Below are 22,195 nucleotides of genomic sequence, written 5' to 3'. Positions count from 1 at the left end.
ATGAATAAGTTTTGCAGCTATACAACTAATCCCACTGTTCTAGCATTTTTATCTACTTTGTTCACTTGCAGCTTACATTTCTTCAGTTAAGAATAATAAAAACCCTTAAGCTTTACCAGAACATGGCAGCCCTGAAGTAAAATATTCTGCCTGTCTCTCTTTCTCCAGTGTTATATATATGTATTGCAATATATAAAGAGGTGTGGGTTTTCTTGGTTTTGTTTTTAAATGATGTGCTACTATGAAATATGTAGCAATAAAAAAATAAAATAAAAGCGAATCAGAATTAGTTTCTTTGACAACATAATGCCTTTGTATGTAGAAGGTGAATTCTTTTCTCTGTTTTCGGTAAGTAGCATCTAGTGGTTACTTACTATATTTGCTCTGTACTCTGTTGCTACTTCAAAGACTGTTGCTAGATATTAATGCAAAATACTTTTGTTATTAGAATGACTTTGGTGGACACAGGAGCCTTGTTAACAAATGGACAACTTTCCTCAAAGCACGTCTGATTTGTTCTGTGCCAGGACCCAATGGCATTGACACACACTTTGATGAACTACGTAAGTGGCAGTAATGTTTTTGAATACAGAAATATTTTCAGGTATTATCCATATGAATTTAACTTCATTTTCTTTTCCATCTCTTGTCATTGTTACAGAGGATGTGTTCCTAATGAACTCAAAAGATCCAAAAAATCCAATAGTCTATGGAGTGTTTACAACTTCCAGGTATGGAACCTATCATTTTACTTGCATGGAAACTTGGGTGGCTGCTTGTTTTAGAGAGCTCTCTTTGTTAAACATGTTTTTAAGAAACACAAAATTTTCTTAACCTTTGAACTGTGAAGTCAGTGGTAGTAACAAGTAATGAATTGGGTTTCTTTTCTTATAAGCAATGTACATAATCACTCTGAAGCACATGATCAGAGAGACTATCAGTTTCTCAGGCTGTTCTTGCCGTTGAATTGGCTTTTTATAGTGAGGGTCAGAATTTGTAGCCCTTTCCACACAGACCTGGAAAAATTACACAAGTATAAATACGCCATAAATATGCTTGTGTGGGGTGGGGGCAGGGTGAAATAGAAAATCTGTGGTTTGACAAATTTGCTACGCAAGAAGATATTAGTAAAAAATACTGCTGAAATCTGGAAAGTTTAATGATCTTTCAAAAGTTCTGTTATTAAATGACATGTAACTGTGACTTGAATGTTTTAGTTTCATTATGCTTTCACCAAGAACAAAATTATACTTGTAGCTTTGGTCTGAGGAAGGTTTGCAGTACTGTTTGCATTGCCATATTTATCCATGAAGGACAGAAGTTTTAGTTTCTAAACAGAAATAATGTTTCTAGTGATAACCAGGCATAGGACAGGGAGATTTACAAGTCCATACTGTCTTCCGCAAGAAATGTCATGGTAAGAAACAACACTGAAGTTTGTGTGTGTGCTGCCTAAATGATGGAACAGACTGCTAAAAAAACCAGAAAAACATAAAGTGTTGGAAAGAATTGAATGGTCCTCTAGGGACAGCCTCACTGAAGTTTACTCCAATTGGGGCTTTGGCCTTTTGGGGACAATATGTTTTAAATAGCGGAAGAGCAGCCATCTGCTTAGGAAAATGTCTGAGAGATCGTATCAGTTATGCTGAACTTTCACAGGAGGTGAGTCAGGATTGCTCTGAGAGCATGTCAGAGTTTTGATAATCAGCACATGCAATAAATTAGAAAGCAGCAAGCTGCTATTTCCATAACTCTTCCACTCGGTTAGACCAACCGATAATTTAAAGAACCTGTTTTGATTTCTTCCTCCCTCATTTTCAGTAATATCTTCAAGGGGTCAGCAGTGTGTATGTACAGTATGACTGATGTGAGGAGGGTATTTCTTGGTCCCTATGCCCACCGAGATGGCCCAAACTACCAGTGGGTTCCTTACCAAGGGCGAGTGCCATATCCGCGGCCAGGAACCGTAAGTACCCTAAGAAAAACAATAATCTAAAAAAGGAAAACTATGGAAAATATTTTCACACATTACATGGTCCTTAAGCTGAGATCCAAGAAAGAAACTGAAAAAGGTAATGAAATGTATAGGGTGGCAGAAGGGAAAGCTGAAACAACTCACCCAGGTCCAGAATGTACTGATTTTCTTGTAAAGCGTGAAACTGCAGTAAGAACTTCGTTTGGATTTTAATTTTGGCATTCACATTAGCAACTTCAGCATAAGTTTGAATGATGGCTAGAGAACTTTACTGAAAGTCAAATGTTTAATAAATTACTCTGCATTATCCTTTCCTTGGAATTTGTCTTTATTCCAAGTATTGACTGAGCCATTCTTAGTGAGAATAAACAGAAAACAGAGCATCTGCACGACTGTTAAGGAACTTTCAATTGTTCTCAACGTTAAATCTGGTACGGTATAACAGATATTTCTGCAATGAATGACAGAGCATCTATAATAATTTCAAACTTCCACTGTCATTTTTTAAAATCTCTGGTTCTATCTGTTCCTCTGTTTCTAGTTTATCAATGACTAAAATATCAGAGTGTATAAGATGTCTATATTTACAACTTCCATCTGCTGTCATCAAATTCCAAAAATATTTAACTGCCTCTGAAATTACCAGTAGTCTGAGAAGATGAGCCATTTATGAATAAAAGCATTAATTGTATACCTTGGGGTAGCTCCTTAGCTTGTATAAATCATCTTGGCCCATTTAAGTTCTGAAATATCATTGCCGAAGGTTAAATATATGTGTACACATGTATACATATAAATAGATAAATATAAATACTATATCTGTCTGTAATATTCTCTTAAAAGTCTCCTTAAATACAAAGCACAAAATAAACCAGGAACATCTTTGATTCTTTCTCTGAAATCATCAGATTTTCTATTTTTGTCTAATATGTTTTGAAATTGTTCTTTCAAGCCTGATCTTTCAACTGATCTCCAACAGTTAGACAATATATATGCTCAGCCTAATGAAAATTACTTCCTAAGTAAAAGAAAACAGTGGCTCCCTGACAGGCAGATTCCTCAACACTCCTCACTCCCTCACTACAACTGCTAAAGGTATTCCTAATTTTTTCCAGAGTTACAACACAAGCTCTGCCGCATGGGAGAGGTTTCATTTATCATTTGATATTAATTTTTTTTTTTTATTACTATAGTTAATGCTGATATGTCAGGGGTTTTTTTGAAGTTGTATTGTTTTACATCTCTGTGGAAAATGTGAATGAGTAGATATTTTTGGTATTTCTTGTGTAGCTAATGTCTCTTCAGTCTGACAGACTTAATAAGTTAGTGTTCACTATTCTGTTTACTTGTATTCCTCTTTGATTCCAGTATTCATTGACCTTTCTAAACAAAAACAAATAATAAATATTATGTGAAATTATAGACAAAGAAAAATGTTACACGTTTCTGTCACAGAAACAGACTGACACAAAGAGCTGACTGCTGCACTGTAGCCCTGTTACCTTCATTCCTCAGCAGAGGCCCGATGCAGCTCTCTCACGATCTGAATACACAATTTGAGTATTTGCCCGAGATACTGGCAACACAGTTCTGCCTGCCTCAGAGCCTTCTTGCAAGACTTGTCTGGCGGTCTCGAACCAAGATCCATATGGGAGAATAACTTGATCAAAATCCCAAGAACAAGCAGAAAGGCAAGGAGGCGAATCCAACCGCTAAGCGGCTAAGCGACCTAAGTCACCAGATCTTTTGCCAAAGTAGGGAAATACAGTGAAGTTCTACACACTTCTTTTTCTGCTTACCCATGGGTGTTACTTTTACAATTTCACAGTAACATACTTCTACTGCGATTCACAAAGAAAGTGCAAAGAATTTCAAATTTCATTGTAAACATTTTTCTTGCCTAAGGGCGAATGTGATTCCAAATTATACAGTTCTACATAGCCCTGCAGTCGCCTTATGTAGTGCAAGAGGCCATGACACTGTAAATGGCATTAATTAAAGAGTGACTAAGGCCATCAGTTTCTCATTGCCAGTGACTCTAATCCTGGTGTCTACTACTCTGAAAAAGATTTTTTTTTCCTCTCACAGTTGCTGAAATCATTCTATTGTATCAGTAGGATAAAACTGAATTTTAAAATGGGAGTAATTTCTGGCTGAAAGGCTTCTTCTAATATGATAAAATTGGGTGTATTTTCAATGACTTTGGAGACCTGCTGAGAATAAAGAAGAAAGGTTTTTGAAGTCCTTTAGATGTCAGACTTGTGGCTTCCTTTTCCAAGAAATGGGAAAAGAGAAAGGAGAAACAAAACCTGAGCTTCTTACAGTGATTCAGTTCCAGATCTCACTGCAGTTAAACAGTGCTGAATTATCTGAGGAATTTAATAGGTGAGGTGCCAGTAAAGTTCTTAGGCATCTGGTGACTTGCCCAATAAGAGTAAAGAATAAGGAAAGTTAATGATTCTTTTGAAAAGTCAGAAAACTTTATAAACAATTCTACATCAGCTTCACATTTAACGAAGAAGTTGCCAGGATTTTTCCTTTAAGAGCTAGAGAACTTTTTTTTTTCTTTTTTATTTTTTTTTTCTAACCTTTTAAGAACATTTGGAAGAGGACGGAGGATTTTTGTATGTACCTCGTCTTTAATGAGTTACCTCATCCGGAATTCATATCTGACCTCTTGTGAATTCAGCTAGCAGAGCTCAAGTTTTCTCTTCTTCATAGTACCAAGAGTCCATCTTCAGTTATGACTAAAGCACTTTTTGTTCCTACCAAAAAGTAGCTATTGATTTATTCTGTTAGATTCCCTAATAGGCCAGTTAAGTGATAACCTGGTTACCTCCTCCCGACTGATCAAAACCCCTGATGTAACGTACTGGGGACCAGCAGTTGGAAGTGGAAATTAAGTGCAAGAGTTCTTTGACTCTGTTTGAATCCAAGATCAAGTTCATTTCTCCAAACTTTTTCAGGACATTTGTACTCATGCCTGTCTTTCAGTACCTAAAAACTTTCTGTGTCCTTGATATCAGTGGGATCCATCAGGTACATGAATGAGAGATCTCATGAAGCACCTTGCCAGTTAGCTTCACCAAGAGCCACTAATATCAATAGCAGTCCTGTCATTAGCATCAAGGGTAAGGTCTTTGTTGTGTATCCTGATTTTGTGACCACAACATAAGTAAACATGACAGAAAGCCAACCATATCCTGGGCTACATCAAAAGCAGCGTGGCCAACAGGTCACGAAGGTGATTCTGCCCCTCTACTCCACTCTGGTGAGACCCCACCAGGAGTCCTGCATGCAGATCTGGAGCTCTCAGTACAGGAAAGACATGGACCTGTTCGAGCAGGTCTGGACAAGGGCTACAAGAAATTACTAGAGGACTGGAACACCTCTCCAATGAGGAAAGGCTGAGAGTTGGGGCTCTTCAGCCTCGAGGAGAGAAGGCTGCGGGGACACCTTACAGCAGCCTTTCAGTACCTGAAGGGGGCCTACAAGAAAGCTGGAGACAGACATTTTACAAGGATATGTAGTGATAGGACAAGGCGTAATGGCTTTCAACTGAAAGAGGGTAGATTTAGATTAGACATAAGGAAGAAATTCTTTACTGTGAGGGTGGTGAAGCACTGGAATAGGTTGCCCAAAGAAGTCATGGATGCCCCCTCTCTGGAAATGTTCAAGGCCAGGCTGGATGGGGTTTTGAGCAACCTGGTCTAGTGGAAGGTGGCCCTGCCCATGACAATGGGGGTTGGAACTTGTTCTTTAAGGTCTCTTCCAACCCAATCCATTCTATGACTTTCCTTCTCATGACGACTCAGACTTTATGTGGGTTGAGATTCTTCTGCAACCAATTTCAACTATAGATGGGCTAAACCTCACCTACTGATGGTGCCCATTTCACTCCTTCAACAAGGGAGGCAGTTATAGCAAAGATGATAGTTTTATTTCATCTCAGTCAGTTTCCTGAAGTGAGGTGGGAAGAATGTGAGCCACAGACTAGTCCAGGTAGTGCACTTTAGAGCTTAGATGTAATAACACAAAGTAACTGTTATTTGTTTATTCTCACAAAAACAGGGGATCCACGCAGTAACCTGGCTCTCAAAATTGGGACTCTCATTTAAACATACAGAATTGTGACACTACTTCTAGTTTTATGATTTTTCTGCCTAAAATATATCTTGGTCAAGATGGCTGCGAGTACAATTCTTTGTTAGAAAATGAGCCAGAAAGTAAACGTTCAAGTAATTGAAACACAGCTGAAATTCATTTACTTAAAATTGAAATGAATATTAATTTACTGTTTTTTTCAGTGTTTGCCCAGCTGCAATTAACAATACTTAGTTCTAGGGTAGTGATTTTTATACTTAAAGCACTTTACATATATTATCTAATTAATCTGAGTAATTAGTATTGAACTGTAGTTGGAATATAATCAAGATGTAAAGCAAACTTAAAATTGAAGTGTAGAATTTTAAATACAGTTTTTGAGACAGACAATGATTTGGCCAATATTAAAAAAAGCCTCTCTGATTTTATCTTTGTAATATTTCTGTACAAGACAGTAAGAACATATAATAATAAAAAGGCTGAAAAAGGTTGACACAATAAAGTAGATAACTAACTTGCTTTCTGCCTAGTGTGCTCCACATGTATTAATCAAATGTCCTCCCTCCCTCCCTTCCTCCCTTCCATACCATGTAATGGAATAGAGTGTCGGAATTTGCTTACTAACAAATATGCCAAAAAGGGACAATTTACACTTTATACGTCCATGCTGGAAGCATCACTTTGTTGAGTATAACAACTACTCATTTTGACAACATTGATTTTTTAATTTCATTTCTGATGAATTATTAATAATTTGGATCAAGTTCATAGCAAAGACAATTGATTTCTTCTGCTGAGCATCCTGCAATGTCTGGATTCTTGGATAATAAGATGTTGTCCTCTAGGTTTTTCAATTAATTAGAAGGTATTCTATATTTGGATATAAAGGGCAAATATCTAGGGCATTTTGACACCAGCTGTTTACATTTCAGGTTCAAATGCTGCAAACATAACAATTGTCAGCTGGGATTCAGTGTTTTAGAAGTCTTAAATAGGTATCTCTGAATAGATTAGTAGTGGGGGACACCAAGTTCTCTGCCGAGTATCTTTGGACTGGTGATTTAATGCCACTGTGGCTCATTTTCTTCATCCATTCAGCATTACTAACACACCACTAATGTTTACTTTAAAGTAACCTCTAATTGTTCATAATACTTACCAATTCTACTGAATAGAAGAGGGCGAATAGCAGTGATTAGCCACAGTCTCCATATCACCCCATGGGGACATGAGGTAGGTGAAAGTGGAGGAATATTTTTGTGGATACCAAAGCCATGGTCTTACCCCTGCATCCCTTCTCCGCCTCTGCATTTTGCTCAGGTTGGAAGAATGTGAGCAGAGAATTCTCTGCTTTTCACAGATAAAACTGGGTGGCACACTCATGGCTGTATAAGGGGGCAAAGAGACTCTTTACTGTGTTACATCTCGGGGATGAGCTTAATCCCAAGGGGACATCAACTTTTATGTTGCTGGACAGCACACAACAGTGAGGATTTTTTTGAGTTCTTTGGTGAAAGTCATCTCATTGACCTGTTCTCATTGACCGCATGAGCAGCAACACTCACATGAGTCTTTCATTAGAATCAATGGAGAGAGAAGAGGCACGCTTAGGACATGACTTGTTTGATTTGATTTAGTGTAACAGGATCTGTGTTATTGGGACTACATGGATAGCATAGGCTTTTTGAGACAAGGAGGAGTTTGAGAAGTCAGTAGAACAGGGAATTGTCCCAGAATCTAAGGATTTGGTTCCTCAGAGAGGAGTTGATTTCCAGTCAACTTCTGAAGACAATACTTTGAAACTAAGATGGTGGCATAATTTATTAATTTTCTGTTGCATGCATAACCGAATACTGTAATTGCTTGTTTCATATTGAATGATTTTAGATAATTCAGGATTTCTTCCTTCTGCTAATGGAATATTAATACTAATCTGTAAATGACTGAAAATCCTTTTGCACTACATAGTAGTAAGCAAAAAGATGTATGATGATCACTTACGTTCTGTTAACCATAATGGTTTAAATCCAAAATGAAAAAAAGAGAGATTATTAGTGACGGAATTAACTTTTGCTGTCTGTCATGAAACAGTTAGATCACCTGTCATATTTATAGACTGCAGTATTTGGGATGATTGTAACAAAATGGATTTCTAATATGTTACTAGTGATCAATAATAAAATGTAAAACATGTTGTTTTTTATTTCCAGTGTCCCAGTAAAACATTTGGAGGCTTCGATTCCACCAAGGACCTTCCTGATGAAGTTATAACTTTTGCAAGAAGTCATCCAGCCATGTACAACCCAGTATTCCCCATCAACAATCGTCCAATCATTATCAAAACGGACGTAGATTACCAGTTCACACAGATAGTAGTAGATCGAGTAGATGCAGAAGACGGCCAATATGATGTGATGTTCATTGGCACAGGTGAGAAGTCTTGAATCTACACTGTATGCTCCTCCAGGCATTGTGGAGACACAGATCAGATAAAATTCCATACTCTGAAAGACAGAACACTGACAGAACAGTGTATACCTGTGAATATTTGGGGCAAGACTCAAAACTGTGTGTGGGGATGTCTTTGTTACATACATTTGCTGTTACAGATTCAGGCCGTGGCCTGTACAGCTTAATTCTTTAGGAGCTTTGCCAACTGGATTAAGATCAAACCACCCGCTTTTCAGCTACTGTTATTAGGGAATTTTATTAGAAATATCTTACCCTATTAATTATACTTTAATATTAAAATGAGGGGTTTGAGGTATCCATTTTCAAGTGCAGCATAAGAAGTATTAACCTGAATGAGGCATATATCCAGGTATGGGAAATGTCTTGTGTGCCTTTCAAGTAGTTCAAGTACTGCCTTAAGATGCCTGGCTCTTTAGCCAGAAGAGTGCATCATTTTACTTTAGATGAAGATATCTGGCACATACAAAGTGTTTTAAGAAGAGCTGGTATTCACGTAAAAACGTGATATCCTTTCCAAAGCATATGCAGTATCATACAACTTGGGCATTTTATAAAAGTAGAAATATGCACTCAGAAAAGACTTTTTTTCCAGAAAAGTAATTATGAGAAAAAACAGTGGCCAGAAATTAGCTGATATGCTTTTGCCTATGTTCAGTGGCTGCAGAACTATGCTGATTTGCAGTTGGTGAATCTGCTCTTCACCTTTGAAGATATTCCATTACTTGGCTGATGTCTCAGTTGTGTTGAATAAAAGTTCTTTAAAATTCTATTGAACATAATTGCTAGTAATTAGACATTAGCATCATGAAGTCAAAACAATTCAACCAAATACCCCACTGTTTCTTTTTAGCTTTGGACCAAAATACATCTGTCTGTCTGTCTGTCTTATAACAACCCAATTTTTTACTTGCTTTCAGTAGAGTTCTGGTGCTCGAGACCTGGGGTCAGGTTTCCAAAGCAATAAATCTCAAGGTCTGTTTCATGTTGATGCCTGAAATGTATTATGAGCAAACTGAGAGCTGATGAAGCTTTGTGTACCAAACATGGTGCGTGAATAACAATTCAGAACATTTACTGTAGGAAATGCACCTCTGCAGAAAGTGTTCCAGCTCTTTAAAGCTGTGAACTGAGTTATTAGATACCAGTGCTACAATAAGTTCTTACTTAAAACACTGAAAAGTAGTTTCATATGATTTTACACAATACCTACATTTTCCATCGCATATTAGAGTCTTTAATGCCATCTACAATTGGCAGTGTTTTGTGACTTCAACAAGTATTCTATGACTTGATTCAGCCCAGAAAAAAAATTAATGGCAATACTCCCCTTGGCTGAAATGTGAGGGAACAAGCCCTGCAGCATGCAGAGTACAGTTCTGAACAAACATAAGGATCTGATTTATGTCTACATCTTGAGCACAAGAGGTGGCATTTATCTCACCAAAGTCTGGCACTCAGTTTAAGAAAGATGCCTTGGCTTCTGGAAGGGAGAGTGATAAGTACTTCCAGAGAGAGATTCATTGTACTTTCTTTGACACCTCTATTAGAATAAGGTCAATAGTCATGCAGAAGATCCTGTCTGTTTTTAGACTTGCTTAAACCTGAGCTACAGCTTTTAGGTAGCTATCGTTACATATAGTGGTTCTTACCTAAGCTTTGTCAGGCAGGGTCTCCCTCTGAAGAAGCTAGCTCTTACCTTTGAGTTGGGAATTTAGGTACTCACTTAATTCTCTAAAGCACAAATATTCAGGTGTGTGGTAAGTGCTCTGGATCCCATCCAACATTGCTGATATTTGTGCCCAAGAACTGTAAGGAAAGTACTGCAAGATTATTACTTGCACTTGCCAAAAGGGATTTCATCACCAAATACCGAGCTTTGTAAGGGCAGAGTGTTATTATTTCTTGAAATATTACTTTTGTCCATAGAAATTTTTCTTTTCCCAGCAGGAAGCTATACCCTCACGGGACTAGACCTAGCGTTAAAATATGTGTGCTTGGAGCTGGGGCACAACAGATGCTCTGTGCTCCTCTGAGCTCACTATCCTTGTTGTGGGTCTCAGAATGAGGAAAGGGCACCTTACGTGTAGGCGGAAAGGCAAAGAGTGAGACCCAAGGCCCTGCCTGCCTTCTGCCAGAAAGCCTCACAGAGCTGGCCAGTCAAAGTTAAAGAAACCAGAAACAGATACACAATCAGTGCATATTACATCTTCCCCAAGCAAAGAACAAGCCAGGGAGCAGATTAGGGACTCTAGTCACAGCCCAGTTTCCCACTTGATGATCTGAAACTATGACAAAGCCAGAATTAAGCTCTCAGGGGTATGACTGGATTTTTCTGTGCAGGTCTGTCCCATCAGATTAGATACATTGCTCTGTATTTTCCCATTGCCGTTGCAGCAATCTACATTATTCCCACATGCTGCTGAGATTCAATATGTGAAAGAAATACTTTTTTTCTTCTTTTCATTGAATAACTGATGATAATTGAACACAACATAATTAATAGCCATCCAGTGTGGTCACATTTTCCCTTCCTGTGGGCGAAATCTTTAGCCGAGCAGTTTCTTTCCCACTGTGATTGTACTAGTGTGTTTCACAGTGGAAATAAAATCATATCGGCCTGCTTGAAATTATATCAGAAAAAAACAGGATTTAAGATATGCACTTAATGCATATCCTGAGTGTCTGATGTTTGGGATCATTTGGCACAGTCGAGGTACATCTGTCAGTAAAGCAAATTAATAACAGTAATCTTATCTTGCAGAGCAGAGCTTATTGATGCTAAAGGAGAAGCCTAATTCCATTTGTGTGAATTTGTTTGAAATACTACTCTGTAAAACTTGATCTAGAACTCAGATAAAGCCCCATTTTGGTACCTGTGGCCTGACCAGAGTCGCCGTAGTGATTAACGCGGTGTATCTTTGACCTCAGAGGCTTTCTCCAGCATCAAGCCACTGTAATTGTTGCAGGATCCACTTAAAAGTCAGACCTTTTTTTGAAACAACACGATGTGGGGAACTCATGTCTGCTCGGTGCCCGCTCAAGCTCCAGTTTCCCTTGTGCTGTTTTGTCAAAAATCCCCCTTTATTTCTAGAATATGGCATTTCATGGACTGTGACTGAGGGTAGCCATATTCCAACGCAGGATACGCTCATAACACATTGGTACACTGTTACATTTATTAGATCTGAGTCCTCTTTTTTACCTGCACGATGTATTTCCTCGAAAGCACAGTCATCAAACTATCAGGATAATTAAGGAAATGAACTCATCCATTAAATTAGAAGCATAGCTAACATTAAATTATCTGTTGTTCTGAATTACTCCTTTGTAGAAATGTGGTTTTTTTTTCTTCTGGTTTTAAAGTTTATATTACATTTGTTTGGCATTGTTCTCAATATTTCTTGAATTAAATATATTCAATTGGTTGCAGTAACCATAATGAAAACTACTTCCAAAATAACTTATCTATTATATTTTACTAGCTTAATTTCTACATGTAGCTGCCGAAATAAAAAGATTTTTGACTTGTTTCTGTTTTAAGAAAGAACTGGTTTTTCTTTTTAAAAAAGAATCTGCGAATTTGTGACTAATGAAAGAAAACAGCGAAGTAGACATTCTATGGAAAAAAATTGCATCTTTCTAAACTTCAAAAAATCTGTGCTTGGAAACCAACAGCTGCTTAAAGAAAAGCAGACACAAAAATGAAAATCTCAGTTCTACAGGGTATTCTAGGATTTTTATAATATTTTATTCCAAATTCCTGTAAAGAAGTTGAAATACCAGAATTTTCTCGTGAAATCAATAGCTTTTCAAGATAGTCACCTTATAAAAATTACGTTTTCAACCTGTGTAATCTAATCATTTCAATTTTGTTTGTATTTTCAATATAGCAGTGGTGAGTGCGCATCTTTTTAATCAGACATTTCAGCTAACACACACAAATATATATACATATTAAATATGTTTTGAATCTATGTAATTGCTCCTTAATTCTTCCTTTGAGAGTATAGACCTTTATCATTCTGTTACTTTGAGAATTTTATCCATTTTAAAATGCCTTGTATTTTCCTAAACTATTGCTGATATAGAATGTACAACAAAAAAACTCTTCAGGGAAGTAGTTGTTATTCCTCTGATATATTTACAAGGCACTACACTTCGCTGGTTAAAAAGAAAAGTCACATCCAGAGTTGTTTGCATTTCGGAGTCTGCAGTGATGTGTACCAACCTAGAAATGATCCTTCTTTTTTTTTTTTTTTGCCTTGAAAATTCTGTTCATGGAGACAAAAAAATAAATTACAGATGCAGAGGCTGTAAAACTGAGATGATCTTGAGTCACAAACCATATTCACAAACCTAAAGGCTGTAGCTCTGGAATTTCAAGTGTTGGCCCTGTTCATGTTAACGCCAATTGCAAAACCCCAAGAATGTAAATCGATATAGCATTAAAATGCTGGCACACAACTGTTTCTAAACAGAAGATACATATTGTATTGCTTTTTACCCCTCAGTAAAGACTAGTATCTAACACACAGTGAAAAATGGATGCCTTAAGGGGCTTATATATCTTCGGTACTTTGTTTGACATGGGGAAGATCGCGTGTACTTAAGAGATCTAACAGCTTCATCAGTCTAACAACATTTGTCCAGATGTTTTTATATCCATACTGAGCCTTCTGACAGCATCTTCACGTGCATTTTAAGAATGACAAACATTGTATTCAAAATGGACAATAAAACATGCCTGGGTAAATTTAGTGCATTTCCTTCCTCAATTAAATGACTGAAACATCTGTCATTTTATGCTGTCACTTAAATAGTATTTCAGCTCTTTTCATTATTTAATTATTATAGTAATATTTATCTTCTTTGTTGCATTTTGAGAATTGAAGGACTTCAGTGAAATGTCCTACTGAAATTCAGTGGTTTTGCAGGTTATTTTAAATAACAGTTGATACTTTGAACAATGAATGCTCAGAGATATGTAAATTCACAATCTTTATACGTGAAATAACTCTATTCTTCAAGAAACTCTAGCTGCTCTGAAACTAAAGTATGCTTCGTAAGCACCTGAAAACTTTTTTTTTTCTTTTTTTTCCCTTTTCAAGATATTGGAACTGTTCTTAAAGTGGTTTCAATTCCTAAGGAGACTTGGCATGAGTTAGAGGAAGTCTTGCTGGAAGAAATGACAGTCTTTCGGGTAAGTGCGGCTAAATTTCAAGTGTCAGGTTGTAGATTTCTCTGTGGACAGCTGCAAACTAAACTCACAGTCTAGCCAAGGAATAGCCTGGCATACCCCTCTAATTAGCTTGTCATTTGGAGACCCAGACACTAGTCAAAATAAACCCTGAAACTTTCAGTGCTAGCTGGAGGTTAATGGTAAAAAAATTGGCATTCTGGGCTCTTGTTTTGCGGTTTAAAAAGTAAATTAGTACCTCTGATTCTTAGAGCTGTTACATGCTGTAGTTAAATACGTATCTGTGCCAGTCTGGGAATAATGTCTGTCTGTTTTCTTCCACAGAGATATGTAATACATGAATTTTATAGCTGCATCAACTCTGAACACTATTCAGACTATCACCATAATCTAACTAGGAAGATAGCTTAGGAGAAACAGTGATCTGCACAGATTGCTTATGCCTAATCATTTTCTTTACCTAACAAAGACAGTGTTTATATTTTCAAAGGTGACTTTAGAGTCTCATTTTTATGGTTTTAACGCAAGACACCATAAACACCCCTAATCTCTAGTATGTTTTTGTGAAAATCAAGCTCTTCCATTTTTCCTGTCTGAGCCACCTAAAAAATGAGGCATCCCACAGGCAGTCCTGAAAGTCAAGGCTGAGTATACCTTTCAAACACTTTCCAGACAGAACCCAGGGATGTCTTGTGTTTTGTACACAACAACGAATCATTTACATTCCCCACATTATTCTTTCTGTCAGTGCTGTTTTATGGCACCATTTCAGAGGCTCCAGGCTTTCGGGGGGTTGATACCCAGCTGGGAGCATGAGTTTTATCTGACAGCATGAAGATGATGCTTGCGTGCTTGGAGAGCCCCACATCGCGTAGTCTCACTTCAGATGATGTGTTGGCAGGGACTTTGCTCCGAACCTGCCACAGGGTCCCAGCAATCATGTCCTCATCATACTCAGTTGCCATCCCTTTATCTTTGGTTTCTGAACAGGCACAACATATCCAAACAGAGCTTGTATATCTTTTTATTATTACTTTCAATATTATTTTCATTTTTTTCTTATGGGCAATCTTGCCTTTACTGGTACAAATCTTGCACAGAAATCACTGGTTTGAGTGCAAGATACCACTGAAACACGGGTATTTCTGTTTCTGCAATCCATGGGGTTTTTGAGGGTAGAAATGTGGGCGGTTTTCTTTCTTTTTTTTAACAGAAAAATAAAGTAGAAACTATGAGGAGAAAATGAGACAAGTAATTTGTGGCTCCTAGCTTTTTTTCTTTTTTATACTTGCAAAAGTCATTACATTAATGCAGGGTAATTTGGCAATTGTTGATAATGTACGAATCTCTTCCCTAAATCAAGTAGAAGTGCCAAGCTAAAGGAGATCAGAGAAATATAAAAGTGAAAGGAAGAAAATAAATGGAGTGAAAGTTTCATTTCAGAAAGGCTTTACAGAAGTAGAATGTTTAATGGCAAATTCAAACCTGGTATTTTACTTTACGTGTGTGTTTACTCATTACACAAAAGGATTTTGGTGTTCTGATTTACTTGAAAGCTCATTTATCTCCTTTGGCATGTATTTAAGCCTTAAAGAGGGCATTAATATGCTTCAGTGGAATAAGAAGAATTTGTATGCACAAGATATGGATCTTTAAACAGGGAATTTGTAACAGATTTTACATGTACCTTAAGCAAATGTAAGTTTTCTTTAGTTACTAAAAGAGTCTACATGCATCATAAACAATGTATTTTAATGTTTAAACTGCAATATGCTGAATACAATGCGTTTCATTTGCGATTCCATGAAACTGAAAGTCTTCCATATCTGTTACATTGATAGCAAATGCTTCTTTTAACCCCATTTGTACAATATTTCTCTGAACAGTGGAGCAAACAAACTAATGTGTTCAATTTTCATTCAAATGTTACATTTAGGTGATGCTTTCTAATATAAGATCTATTAACCCATTTGTAAAGGCAAGTTCATATGCTTAACCCCCACTGACCCATATCAAATTCTCTCAGGATAAGCAAGTTGAAAGCTACACAAGAGTAGAAGTTTAATAAGGATTTTTTTAATGTGCGTAACCAAAAGTATGATGTGTGGGATCAACAGCAGATTTTTAGATGGAATAAAGTTCATACAGAATTGACTTGCGCACTTTGTAACCACATTACACCACTTTTATGATTAAAATTCATTCAAGCAGCTGGGCCTGAAAGGTGTCTTATAATCAGATCTAAGCATACTTATTCTGTTAATATAATATTTCCTACGTTCTCTCATGTAAGAAAGCAGATATTAGTTTGACATCTGCTTGCTACAGAGAAGTATAATTAAGAGTAGACTTATCTGGGAGAACAATAACTCTCCTAGCGACCATTTGGTTGGTTTAATAATGTGTATTCCAAGTTGCAAAAAACCTCTTGCCAGTTTAAGTTCTATGTTCTGCAAATAGAGTAACTTATTTGTACGTGAATAGTGTGGTGCAGTCAACAAGATTATGCTTGGGATTAAGGCTTGTTCTTATGAATAAAAATTTGCAGGAATGGATTTTTCACTTTGGTATGCTTAAAATGTGTGGCTTATTTCAGTGTTATCATCTTTAATATACAGTATCTGTGTGTTTTGATACAACCATTATTGTTTTCGTATTACCTGGGAGATCCTTTAAATGTAGTTTTAATATTAAGTGTAGAAATTAGTTTCAAGATGTGAAACTAGTAACAAAGTAATCATAATGAAACTGTAATAATCATGGAAAATAATATGCCTACAATCAACACAGCAATCAAAGATGCACCAGATATGTACATGCATTCTAATTCACAGCTAGAAACTATTCCAATACAAAAGACAAAAAGAAGCACTATTACTAAGGAGTGTCATTTAATTTCAGGGTTTCTAGGTTGGGCAAATAGCATTCTAGCAGAATTTTTGTGTTTATAGAACTCCTTTTGTATTTTAACTCTTTTTATTTTTTTCCTTAGGAACCCACTGTTATTTCAGCAATGAAGATTTCCACAAAACAGGTACTATGTGCACAAACTTTAAATCACTTTTAAATATTTATTGGTCTCTGTCTTTGAGAGACAGTAACTTGGCAGCAGCGTCCCATCCCTTTACATAAACATCAGTAGTTTCTCAGGAAAATATGACATGCAAAGGAGAAAGGAAAAGCCTAGTTTGTGTCACTTAATGGTAAGGTGGAAACTAAACACAAACTAACTAGCTGTCTGGAGGCTCTCTAGAAAAAAAAGAAGATTCCATATTATGGAATGTTCTCATGACGGAGAAACTGCTCAAAAGGAGTGGCCAAACTTGGTGCCTTGCTTTAATGGGACTAGTTCTAGTCTCTGTAGGAATCGCCTAGTACAAATGGGGGTAGTGCAAGCAAGGACTGGAAATGAGACGTACTCCTGCCTTCCTGTCCAATGCCCATTCCATTCCTGGATGTGCACCATTCGGCTTTAACAAAGAGGATAGATCTGATTTAGTCCAAATTTTCCATGGTCTTCTGGTTCAGTAACGTGGTTGGCATATGGATTCCAGACTCCAGAAATTATATTTCCTACTTTCTGTTGAGTGCAAGAATTTCTTAAAGATATGTATTATAGCCTTCATTGTAAACCAGACCGTAACTAAAATGAACTGGACTTCTTGATACATGGAGTTAATTTTTTGTCTGATTTACAGTCAAGGTGATTCATATTTCTGAGCAAATAAGCGTAATTATTATTAGGCTTCTTTGTGAAGCAGGTGATGAATTGTGTAGTTGTGAAAAGAACTTCGGGTTTCTGACCAAAGGTAAAGTGGGTGTTAGGGGCCTGTCTTCCAGTTCTGCCTGGAATTAGGCATAGGGATCCCAGCCACTGTCATTTCCTGTCTCAGAAGTCTGAGACATGAAATTTAGTGTCAAATTTAACATAACAACACTTTTTTTTTTCTTGTTCATATGTGTATTGATTTGGAGCCTAATTCGGTAAATACAAGCAACTTGTTCACCCTTCTGAATTTTTCCATTAATGTCATTGTCAGTGAAAAGGAGATTTGGTATTACTTCCAGGACTGGGTGCACTAAAAATTGTGTGTGTTACAAATAAATTTAGTTAATTCATCTACCTCGCTCTGTACATTGTTAAACAGAAGTTCAATTAATTCGGTAACAGACAGAGCCCAATATTATGTCTGAAATGCAGCATATTTAACTCAGAATTTACTGTATTTAGGAAAGTTGTCTGAAAAGATGAGCATATTTGACAGAAAATATTTGATTTGGGGACACTCTTCTAACATAGTTTACCACGTAAAACAACAAAAATGGCAGGACAAAAAAAAAAAAGTACTATTAAATATGGGGAATTTAAAAACAAACCTGTCAAGCTGTATATATGTTCACATCATACCACAATGCTCTACTTGGGATTATTTTTATAAGTACTTTCCGTTAAAGCAGCCAATCGTATTTGCTAACAGAACGTGCATTTTCACACAACTTCTTCAAAGCATCTTTAGTTATTCAGGAGAGATTTAAATTTTCCCTGACTCTTTTGAAAACAAATTTACACTGCTAAAATTGTCTAAAGCTAAAAAAGAGCATAAACACAAGTTATCCAGGCAGAGTTAAGTTCATGAAAAACCAACCAGCCTCAGGCTGAAAATGACAGAATCATGATACAGTATGACAAGCTTTTGGCATGGTGTCTCTGTATCGAATAAGTGTATGACAACATGTTTCCACTTTATAGTTATGATTTAAAAATACTGTAGTTTTATAACTCAAACACGTTACTCATTGTGCTCTGATAAACAGGGCGTTTTTCATATAAACAGAGTGATAATTCCATGCATTGTAGAAAGCAGGAGCATGAAATTTAAACAGTAAAACCAGCATGTCTTACTGAATAACTTGACAGAAACTTTTTCACTTTTTTTTTTCACTATCAATTTTTTCATCCAATTATAAAAACATGGTACAGGGAGTTCCTCCTCACTTTTTAATGTTTTACTACACTGATTGTTGAAAACTACCTCTTCTGCCATCCTGCCAATATGATATGTTACAAATGACTCTTCTACCTAAAGACCAAAATCTACAAATTCTTCAGGAGCAGAAAGTTTTAAATTATATACAACCGTTAAGGCTCCCTTGTCTCTCTATGTGAGTATGAATTTGGCCCTTGAGTGAGACTGATTTTAAATGAGGAAATTTAACCTTTCTGTGCAAGACTAAGCCTTGCTACAGTCTTTCTCAACTCTGCTGTCTTTAACTCACAGGAATTATAGTTACATTTTCTCACGAATCTACATATTCCTCCTAATTGTTTTCTGATCCCAAGGCTTGGGTAATCTTATCACTCAAACAACTTTTGCATGGTTAGCAGTAGGCAAAAACCTTCAGAGGACAGCACCCTAGAGCCACCAATAACACCCTGCAGGTGCCTAAACTCACAATTCTGTGGGAGCCAGGCTTTCAGGGAGCCCCTAGCTCAACAATTTTTTCCCTTGATTTAAAAATGTGTAAGCAGGCCAATAAGTCAGGCCTGGCTTTCAATCAGAGGTGACTTTTTGTGGAGCAAGTTTGCATCATTTTTCAGGGTGAGATTTGTGATCCTCTGCTTCAAAAGCCATTGAATTTCTGGTAAGATGGGAAAAAGTCATGGAGATCCTTGGCTGATACAGGCCATCTTGTCTGGTGAACTGCTGCAAAGGGATTTTTTTTCTCCTCTGTAAGATTCTCAATCAGAGACCTGCAGAAAGACATTAGTGACTACATTTAGAGTACTTTTCACAAAGTATTGAATTTTATTCAGAGATCGTCATTTCTGTCCATAGTAAGCATACAGAAATGGCCAGGTCAAAATGGATATGTGACTTAAAAAGCCCCCTGAACTATTCTGCATCAGTTACTTTTCCAGAAAAAATTAAATTAAATGGGGTTTGAACCTCAAACTCCCTGAATTCCTTTTAAAATTCTGCCTAAGTTATTGTTTTTAAATATTACATTTTTTCATCCCCCCTTTTTTGTAATTGCAAATGGGAAATTCTCAGTTACCTCTTTGTCCAGCTTCTAGGGAAAGACTGCATTTTGGGCAGGACCACAGGGCAAACAGAAACCACTGGATTGCTTAAAACATTAGTCTCCTCAGCTTTTCTGGAGTTCTGATATGTCTGCAAGAATTTTTAGAAGACAACTTTTTTTTTTTTCTCCCCTCTGGTTTGATCTGATAGTCAGCTGATTTATTAAATTTAACAACCTCCTGGGAGACACTCTTTGCCCAAAAGGCCGTTTGACTGCATATGGCAAAGAAAGGTCAGATTTGTGATGCAAATCATTCTATTACTGTTTTCTGAACTTCATGTTGCCTGGATTTATATATTATTAGTGTCCAGACTAATGGTCACCAGCTGGAGACTAAAACCATGATCAGAAGAGCAGCAAACAGGGCAGCAGTCTTCAGGCTCTGCAGCACCTGAAACACATGCCGTAGTTCAGTGACTGAACTTTATGAACTTATCTGCAAGGAAGAGTCATTAAGTTACCCTATTTTGGCCTCACTTTATTTTTTCCTATGTGTTTTTGGTCATTCTTTAATTTTGAAGTTTTTTAGAAATTAAGGAGGGGTTTTTGACAAAATGAAATTGGTTACAGGGCTACATAGGAAACCATTACACCATTCTTTATTTTCCTATGTGCATTCTCTGGGTTGATTTTATATTAGTTGCACCACACTTTGCTACATGCTTATATAGATATTAATGCCCCAATTACATAGGACTCAGATCAATACCATCTGGACGTTTAAGATACTTAACCGGAGCTCTTATTTGACCTATGCTGCCTCCATAACCAGTAAAGAGAAAAGACATCCCTTGAGAAACGGTTAGGTCACCGAAGATTTGAACTGCTGCTCTTTTTACTGCAGAATGTACCCCTAAGCTGGGTACTCGAGAGAATCAGCTTATCATTCCTGCTGCCTGTCATCTGCTTGTCAGGGATACAACACTAACTGGGGACTGGTATGGGTATGTACAGCTAAGCTTTTGTGCAGAGCTCTGTGTGGTCAGAGATTTTTGCCCAGATAATGTGGGTTTACAACCCAGCTATGGCACTATAGTAGACGGAAAGAGACACTTAGGAAGGACTTGGTTTTCAATATGCCCGTGAATTTTCCGTTGGGTGTTTTCCTTGTCATGTTTTCCTTGACAAAATACTGGTGTGTATATAAATGCACGGGATGTTTCTGTTACAATTAATAAGTCTGTATAAGCTGCCGAGCTGCTGTCTCTGAAAGAAGTTAAGGCAACACCTTTTACGAGTGTTTTTGGTTTTGTTGTCTCCTGGTATCCAGTGCTCATCTTTTCTAGTAGGTAGGTGACTTTAGCCCTGTTCCATCCCCAAATTCCCTGGAAATGGTATCTCTGGGACATCACAATGGAGGAGATGAAGAATTTTGATAACATTTATTGAAATCCTATTTTTCACACCAGCCTTATGTCTTTTAAGAAAGAAAAATTAATACAAATTTGTATTTTCTTGGTGGAACTGCTTGGAGTAAGACCTTACAAAGAAATGTGTTAATTGGTCTACCATGGGTGCTGGGTGACAAAGTTTAAGCTTTTGATAGCAAACTGTCAAAGTTTCCAAAACAGAAGAATTATGCCACTCAGTTTTTGGTTTTCTCTTTATTTTGTTTTCCCCTGCTTTTGCAGCTTATAAGGAACTGTCTTTACTTAATACATTCATACTTGTTTTCTCTGTGAGTTAGTGCTAAGCTGAAATACCTCTGGACTTTAACTCGGGATCAGTAGTTCGGTTTCCTTATGTCCCTCTGGGGACCAGCTTCCCTAATGGACCACCTGAATTTGATATCAGAGAGGAAACTGAGAAAGACAAGATATTCTGTTGTGATGCCATACAAAGCTGTAGTTCATTTTGTTTGCATCTTTTTTTCTTTACTTCATGGCTTCTCTCTGCGTTTGAACTACATCTTCCACTCCACATTGTTTTATATCTGAAATGAAGTAAACCGTTTCCACTCATTAAGGATATGAGTATGTCACCTATAGAAAAGAGTATGAAGAATCAGAATTGTCAGACATGCCAAGAAATGCGTGCATGGCACCACTTCCAGGCTGAAATATCTTAGCATCGGTCGGTCTGAAATAATTTACTTTGTGTTTTCCCACACACATACACAAATCGAGGTCATACATAGGAAATTTATGTTTAAATTGTTTTTCTTTTTCTTTGAAATCAAATGTGTATTCTCCTTTGTGTTCTGTCACTGGTAGTAGTGCTTTCCCAGTGCAGGGATCTGAATAGAAAAGAAAAAATGGAAGAGTACTTTGATTTTTCTTATTGTTTAGAGAAGCCACTTCACACAAATATCAGAGTTTTCCCTGTTTGACTTTTTTTCCTGAGGACAATTCTCTTTTCATTCC

General features: G+C 37.0%; 1 protein-coding gene across 1 annotated transcript in view; it reads left to right on the top strand.

Annotated features, from left to right (window-relative positions):
- SEMA3A (semaphorin 3A) overlaps positions 1–22,195 on the top strand; it is a 170,756-nt gene that overhangs the window by 132,930 nt on the left and 15,631 nt on the right. The window contains exons 8-13 of the mRNA XM_075428134.1: positions 449–563; positions 662–731; positions 1,822–1,966; positions 8,290–8,509; positions 13,660–13,751; positions 16,741–16,782. Of these exons, the coding sequence (XP_075284249.1) occupies positions 449–563; positions 662–731; positions 1,822–1,966; positions 8,290–8,509; positions 13,660–13,751; positions 16,741–16,782 (684 nt within the window). The remainder of the gene's footprint in view (positions 1–448; positions 564–661; positions 732–1,821; positions 1,967–8,289; positions 8,510–13,659; positions 13,752–16,740; positions 16,783–22,195) is intronic.

Source organism: Opisthocomus hoazin, chromosome 8 (genome assembly GCF_030867145.1).
Source record: "Opisthocomus hoazin isolate bOpiHoa1 chromosome 8, bOpiHoa1.hap1, whole genome shotgun sequence".
In the NCBI taxonomy this organism is placed as follows: Eukaryota; Metazoa; Chordata; class Aves; order Opisthocomiformes; family Opisthocomidae; genus Opisthocomus; species Opisthocomus hoazin.
The sequence above is the reverse complement of the archived record's forward strand: the minus strand, read 5'-3'. Positions and strand labels throughout refer to the sequence as shown.